General features: G+C 36.4%; 1 protein-coding gene across 1 annotated transcript; it reads right to left on the reverse strand.

Annotated features, from left to right (window-relative positions):
* Window positions 1-3775: 3775 nt before the first annotated feature.
* Window positions 3776-4614, reverse strand: LOC139722165 (fibrinogen-like protein A). Its single transcript, XM_071633484.1, has 2 exons — window positions 4506-4614; window positions 3776-4008 (listed from the first exon to the last, which is right to left on the reverse strand). Exons 1-2 carry the CDS (start codon window positions 4612-4614, stop codon window positions 3776-3778), a joined length of 342 nt encoding a protein of 113 aa, XP_071489585.1.
* Window positions 4615-8276: the final 3662 nt, after the last annotated feature.

Genomic DNA, 8276 nt, shown 5'->3' on the forward strand with positions numbered 1-8276 from the left:
CTATCTAACGCTTTATCCTTCTTGGGAAGGATGATGTAATTGTGACAATGAAAACAATAGATGCTGCACGACAACATTATGGCCACAATACCAATGCAACACTTCGAAAATAAAGCATAAAATAATAAAAATAATCAGAAGTAGCCTTTAGTTTACCACCCAACCATGAAGTGGTACAACACTCAAAGAGACGGACTTCGAATGTGACCGTACATCACATCACATTTTTGATAACTGAAAAAAAAAAGACTGGGCATCTAAAACATACCAGTCACATTGTTCGTACCCCCCCCCCCCCAAAAAAAAAGAAGTCTTCAAAAAATCCCATCCTATCCCATCCGTATTATGATTCCAAAAGTAAGAGGTAATACAGACAAGGAACTACTATTCAGTAAATATGAAAGGACTCAGATTGAAATAATTTGCCTATTTTGAGTCCTCGCATAAAATCAGGGCTTGCGACATTTTTTATGATTTTGTTTTATACAGTCACAGCTAGATATAAAATATATTTATTTTGATCGAGTCTATCGTATATACGTATAAAATCATATTACAAATATATAATCATATATTTCATATACATATATATATATATATATATATATATATATATATATATATTGTTTGTAGGATCTATTTTCCTTTATTACATTAGCTATATTACATACATACACATATTTATATACTAAGAGCAATAGATGGCTCACCTCTGGTCAGTGCAGCTTTGATGATAATTTTAAAAGAGCCATCTTAATCCGGACACAAATATCTTGAGCGAGAAAAGAGATAAATCGCGTGTGTTAACAGGGCCGGCAGAGCGTTTCCAAAAATGTGGGGGCCCACTTCCGGGTTTCATGAGCTAACAAGCAAAAAAAAAAAAAAAAAAAGAAAAAAGAAAAAGAAAGAAAATAAGGTCCTCAGCTCATCTCCCCTTCCATTTCTAGGTTTTTTCAGCTGAAAAGGTCTTCAGTGGAAAAACAAAACTTTACCGCGCTCACACTTTAAGATGTCTATCTATTTCTATTTAGTGCCACTTACGTACTTCCGGGTTAAAAAAGGAAAGTGTGGGTGCCCAAAGTGATGACACCTTATGTATTCCTTTGTATGGTGCACAAAAAGTGTGGGGGCCCGAGCCCCCACGGCCCCCACGGTTCCGCCGGCCATGAATATTACACTTACACACTAAAAAAAAAAAATAATGTCTGTTCGTGCATTTTAGAGGCATTGTATGTGTGTATGTGTGTATGTGTTCATGTGTGTATGTATTCATATTTGTGTGTGTGTGTGTGCGTGTGCTTATCTTTATATTTTAAACTTCTTATGCAAGCTGATACTAATTCCTTATAGACAGGTTTTATCTTGCGACTGCAATGACGCTGTTCAAAGTACATGTATCTAGGAGTTAACTTTACATGGCTCTTCTTACGAAACACATTCAATGAGATGGTAATGTAAGACTAGTTCTCGGTTCACATCAATTTAATCCAGTTTGGTTAAATGCAACACGCACACAATGCACTTATGATACGTACAACGAATCTTTTGACTATTTTACGTAAAACAGAGCGTTGTTCTTTATATAATGATATTGAAATGAAGATACCCTCTTGAAATCTGAGTTTCTTCAACTCTCTATGCACCATGATGGAAACGCTTCATGTGCCACATTAGTTTGAAACACCAACAAATTCATGCGTCGAGAAAACATTCTATATTTCAAATCTATATAACTTTAACAGATTTCTGTTAAATTGCAGACGAAGTAAGCAAAGCTGTAGGGAGGATGTAAAGCTTTACATTGATGTAAATTCTATGACAAATCTACAACAGCTTTTCTTTCAAATGCCCAGTAGCCTCATTTAAATGTATGACTTCTGCACACAAAGCAGTCACAGAAGCTTTGAATTTGCATCCAAATCCAGTATGGAACACTGCTTGTTAGTCAATCATCACATAAAATGCGAGCTATAGACGAGCGGAACGGGATCGCGAGAAGCGCTTTTATTGCACTGTGGCAATTGGCGATTTATCGATTGGTTTGGGCGGATTTTTGCGTTTGAGAGGAATATGCGAAGTGGGCACGCCGTCGACTGAGTCGGGAGTGCGAACGAGGCACATAAAGAGCTGATATTCTTCCTTTCAAAATATGTACAAAGTATAAACTTTTTTCCAACTCTTTACACATCACTGGGGCTTGTTTTTAAAGCACAAATATCAAAATGTCAAATTTTCAGGAGAGACGAAACAGGAGAGATAAAACATGGCAGCCAAAGCACTATAGCAAATTCGATCACCTGTCCGTTGGTGTTTCTCGTTGCCCCCCCCCCCTTTTTTTTTGGGGGGGGGGGATTAAGACTGATATGAATTGAATAGGACATCACTTAACCAATTATCGGAAATTTGATCCAAAAAGTTATTTTCACCAACATTTGAGATACAAGGTCGTGTCACCCCAGCAACGGAATGTGCATCTAAAGATGGTTTCTGAATGAAAAAGAAATTCTAATTCAAATCCTTATCTATGTTCCATTATGCAGTGACTGTTATGTCATAAAACGTATCTACACAGAACTTTTCTCCTTTACATTGTATCTGGCTGTGGCTTTTGCAGTTAACACACAATACATTATGAGGCTTGGTTCAGCTGCATAGCCAAAGCCTGCCGGGTGGTTGTACATCAGTTTACATTTGGCAAAAGTTTGTCATGCTTTATGTGATAATACATAGACATGGTAGGGGTTGGAGGGGGTTGTTGAAGCAAGTCTATTATTACAATGCTCCTTTTGCACTGCTCACATCATGTTGAGGTTTAACCATATTTGTATTTTGACAATAGCGTTAGGACATATCAGTCTGTATGCAATAAGAATAGGAAAGCGCTCCAAGTTTGTAATCATACATTGTAAGCGTCATGTCATTCAATCATTAACATACACATGGAAGGTACTACAATTATAAACAACTTACTGTTTCTACACACGAAACATGCTAACGGAATCAAAAAGCTAAGATATTTCACATTAAAAGGGGAAATCACAACACATTGCTCAATCAATCCATTTTTATGCATCAGGATATATGCCAGCTTCTTCTTTTTTTTTTCTTTGTGGCCAGGGGGGGGGGGGGCTAATTTCACGAATGTTCATTTCACTAAACATCTAAAAAAAAAAAACGCACGTGGGAAAGCGCAAAATTAGAATTTATATTTATCTGAAATTGTCAAGTAAGGCTACAGCTAAGTAACAATGAATCATACATAGTCACATGCGTCATATCAAGTTATTGCTTCAAAATAATTAATTCAGATACGATCACACTGTTCAAGAACATGACGTTACAATCAATAAGCAATTGCACCGTAGTGCAAGCCTCGTGTCTGATCGTTGTTAAATGCTTGTAACATCGTCATGATCCAGAATGCACAGGAAAACCACAATATTTGTGTATAATTCAACATATCTCATACCGAGTAATTGGTATAAGACGACTCAGGCTCATTATTATTAACTGTATGAAATTTAGGCAACTATAAAAGGGCGAGATGTGATAGATAACCATCACCCCCAAACAAACATTATATTTTTATTGTTATTTTTTGAAATCTATTGTACTCTTCATTTCTATTGATAATTCAAATCCTGAAAGTATAAGACTCTTTACATGATAAAGGGGACAAGGGTATGGCTGCACAATCATCAAATAAAACATCTTTATAATTGTGACGTAATTGTTCTCACACCGGGTATTGTTTGCATTAACGTATCAAACTGGCCTAAACTGGCCTCACTTTCATCTCGACAAAAGTAATTATTTTATTATTCCAGGACATGACAGGGCCACCCTGTGGGTCTCCGGGGTAGATGCCGTTGAGATTGGACTGGCCACACCCATTATACCACCATCCACCTGACGGGCAGCACGAACGGCAAGGAATGGCCATGTTCGGGTCGTTTATCCGCTCATTCGTGCTGAATGGAGAGCCGTTAGAATGGAAGAGACCATCCCCTGGTAAAATACGAAAAATAAAAGAAACTTTTTTTTATGCAACAAATTCTTTCAGAGGAAGTGTACAATCACTACACTAAGACAAAAGTTATTCTTGTTACTCAGGACAGATCATAATAGATGGCATTTAAACTGTGACGTTCGAATTCACATGAAATATTCAATTCGTCATCAGGAGTCTTGATTTTATCCTTATCAAAATCATGTTGTATTTTCCGGCTTAAACAAATTAACTTTACCATTGTATTATAGTAGTGTATATATTATGATACATCTCTACTTTCCAATGAACCCTACACCAAAACCCAATAAATACAACAATGTAAGTCGAAAACTACAAAATTAATGGACAAACTTTGTTATTCGCAATCTCTTACGCACTCTGAGCTTCTCAAGGGTATACAGTTTGCTCAGCTTTTACGAAAAGATAGCAAATATCAGAAGTTAATTATATACCTGCGGAAGGATGGTTACCAGGCAACAGACCAAGAACTAACCTGCATTCCCGCCATATCCGGAAACTGTTAATCGGTAGTTGCTATCTGCACTGCCTATAGAAAATGTGCTGTATTTGGCAAATGTCCTGGCCCCATTATCCTCTACCATGTCGACACGGAGTTGAAATACCCTTTGACCGACTATCCGGAGTATTTGTTCGAGACCCAGCCAGTGACCACCGCCGACATCACCGAAACCGTGGGCGTAATCATTCCAAGGAACGTTAAAATCAGTGTTTTTGTCCATACGGCGCTGCAAAAGCTACAGAACAAAATCATTACTCGGCATTACATTTTATCAGTTTGGACACATGTATAAGCCCCTCAAAAACAAACAACCAATTAAAAACTGATACACATAAGATACACATAAGTCAATGTTGACCAATCTTAAGTTTTTTTCATAATTTATTTTATGAAGGAGCAGCTTTTCTTCTTCGTTAGTTTTGGATCATAAAATAAACAAGAAATAGTGTTTTTAGTATTTTCTTTCTTGAACACGTTCTGTTATAATAGTGTCATTAGGTGTGTCTTGATAGAGTCCCATTTTCTTTAAGACCATGCACCCACTTTTCACTTTCAACTCTTATAACTTAGAAAAAGATGATCATACTGTTTTTAACGTTGGCATTAATCGTGGAAATAATGTGATAATAAAGCATGCTTAATTGTCACTTAATCTAGTAATTCCTTCATTGCTATTGCTCCAGAGGGTTACATCCTGTATTGTTTTGTTTTGTTCCCCCCCCCCTTCTTTGCGCAGCTAGCACTACTTGGGAAAGATTTAAAGGGGCATTCTGGACGATTTTCATAATTTCACATCATGTAGTACATAAATCAACAGCTCCATGTATAGATCCATGGAATTTATTGTGGTCCTTGAGCAGAGAAACCAATAAATTGAAAATCTTAAACAAATTACACTGAACAGTGATGATGACATCAGAGCCTCATATATTTCAGAAATGTAGCAGTGTAATTCCATTACAATACCGCTTGCTCAACAAGTTCACCTGCGAAAAATCCATGCATACCTTCTTCTTTTGTTCTGCTTCCTTGAGCCCCAACTCATGCATTCTTATGGTGAGGCTGTCATGTCATCATCCTTGTTCATTGCAATTCATAATAAATTTTGAAAACATTCTCATTACTTATCCCAATCACTATAAATTCTGAAACTCTGTACTCAGTTTGACTAATTTACAGTTGTTCAAATGTAAAAGTCTGAAAATCATCCGGAGGTCCCCTTTAATCTTAATAGACACTGTATACTTCAGAGCCTCTATTCTCACTTCACACTTTCCAGGGTGGGTGCTTTCTTTCCAATGTTTACATAGGCTAGAAGAATTCATTTCCATTGAGTTATACATCATTTTATAGTATAATGTCTGCTTTTGTAGAATCTGCCCTCATCTTAAAAGCCATCTCTGGCGACATTCTGTTGGTGTATGATCCAATGCCATTTCAACAAATTATTTTCCTATAACAGCAACACTTTTTCTTCATTTATTTGTAACACTTTTTCAGCCGTCCTGTCAATAACATGTATATTGAAGTTTGACACACACCATCCACCCGCCTCCATCAGTGTCCATATCACAGTACACCCGAATGGGTTTGTCAGAATCCAGGGCCCTCACGTCGTAAATACCACTGGCTTCAAATCCATTTTGGTAGATATCCCAGCAATCAGTATCACGGAAACCTGAGAAAAATAAAAGATACTGATAGTGACAATCAAGGACAAGACATAGCTAAAAAAAAAACACATGAATGTGAGGGCTAATAATTTTGTGTGGAATTATGTTGGCAGTTTACAAATTGAGTTTGCTTATACAGCGCCTACGTCTTACAAATAATGTATTGCAATTAGCATATTTAATGTATGCACAAAGATCAAAACATCAACATCAATTAACGCGTTAGAGATGAATACTTCAAAACAAATATGCCTAATTTGATAAAGTGATATCATAGTTAAGTATCGACTACCTATCAAAATGTTTTTCTTTAAGTAAAGTGAAACTAAAGTCACCCAGTAACCATCCCCAAGCTCTTCACACACACACACACACACACACACACCCATATAGATATATGTGTGTGTGTGTGTGTGTGTGTGTGTGTGAGTGTGTATGTGTGTTTAGAACTCTGGATCCAGCTTTGTGGAGACATTGTACGGATTAAGCATTGTCAGCAGTGAAACATTGATTGAATGGGCCATATTATGTCCCATTCAAAACTATATCATAGTTTAAAACAATAAGGATGACAAATGGCCAACTGAAGATATGTAATGTTTCCATAAAGCTGGGTCCATAGTACTCGAATTATGCATTGTACACGTTGTGTATATATATATATATATATATATATATATATATATATATGTATATATATATATATATATATATGTGTGTATGTGTGTGTGTGTGTGTGTGTGTGTGTGTGACCGTGCACCTCAAAACGAACATTAAGTCGCACATACTGATTTTGCGTGAGGACTGAAAATATTCAGTGAAATGGGTCAACCTAGCCGAACTTGACTTTTTCATATTTTCTGAAAGAGCAGGTCTTCTTTTACATTATGCTAACATTTGGTATTATAAAACGGGCAGGAAAGTGTGTTTTTTTTAGCAGTTTATCTCGAACATCTTTGGTAGAATAGTGTGATTAGGTGTGTCTTTAGAATCCCTTTTTCATTTCTGAAAAACCTTGTCCACACTCTTCACTTTCAACTCTAATAACTTTTGAAAGGTAGTGCTACTGCTTTGAAAGTTGGCTTTAATTATGGACGGAATGTGTTAATAAGGCATGCTTAATTTCAGTTTAATCTGATAATCTCTTCATTGCTGTTACTCTGGTGGTTTACTTCCTGTTTTTAGTCCCATTCATCCCACAGCCAGCACGGTTTGGTAAAGATTAAGCGCTTGAATAGACACAGTACTTCAGAGCCTCTTTTCTCAGTTCACACTTTTCCTGAGTTTGTGCTTTATTTCCAATATTTAGATAGGTTAGGGGAGTCCATTTGATTTGAGTTATACATCATTTTACAGCTTACAGTCTGCTCTTTCAGAATATTGTCTTAACTAAAAATTCATGTCTGGTGACTTTTTGTTTGTTTTGAGGTGCAGGGTCACATATATACATATATATATTACTACTGATATGTCTTCTAATAATCACGTTAGTGCCTTACCAAGTATTTCTGTGCGAAGATAACCACTGGCATATGAGCTTACGACAGTAAATTTCACGTAACGTGCAAGGTGTGGTTTCGAGAATAGTGTCGTCACAATGGTATCACCACTGAAACAAACAGGGTAAGCCTGTGAAGTAAACAACATCTTAATTACTTATCTCCGAAGTTGTTTCCATTAACATGCTCATTACAAAGAAACGTTTGAAATTATTTTCTTTTATTGTATTCATGCTCCTTATATGAGTTGGCATTCTTAGCTAATTTTCCAACAAAACGTCGCACCCCTTGATTTTACGTGACGGCTCAAAAAGGGTAAATGGGTAAACCGTGTCATTCTTGAGTTTTTCATAATTATTTTCTCAAATAGCTTTCCTTCTACATATTATTCTTTAGCTTGGGATCATAACATAAATGAGAAAGTTTGTTTTCAACAGTTTTATTCACTCTTCAATTTCAAGTCTAATTACTTTTGAAAGGATAACGTTACTGCTTTGACATCATGGACAGAATGTGTTTATAGAACCGCTCAATTACAGCTTAATCTAATAATCCTTTCATTGTTGTTGCTC

The sequence above is a fragment of the Diadema antillarum genome, unplaced genomic scaffold (genome assembly GCF_040938485.1).
Source record: "Diadema antillarum isolate AM-2024a unplaced genomic scaffold, OU_Dant_1.0 scf00000014, whole genome shotgun sequence".
NCBI classification, from domain to species: domain Eukaryota; kingdom Metazoa; phylum Echinodermata; class Echinoidea; order Diadematoida; family Diadematidae; genus Diadema; species Diadema antillarum.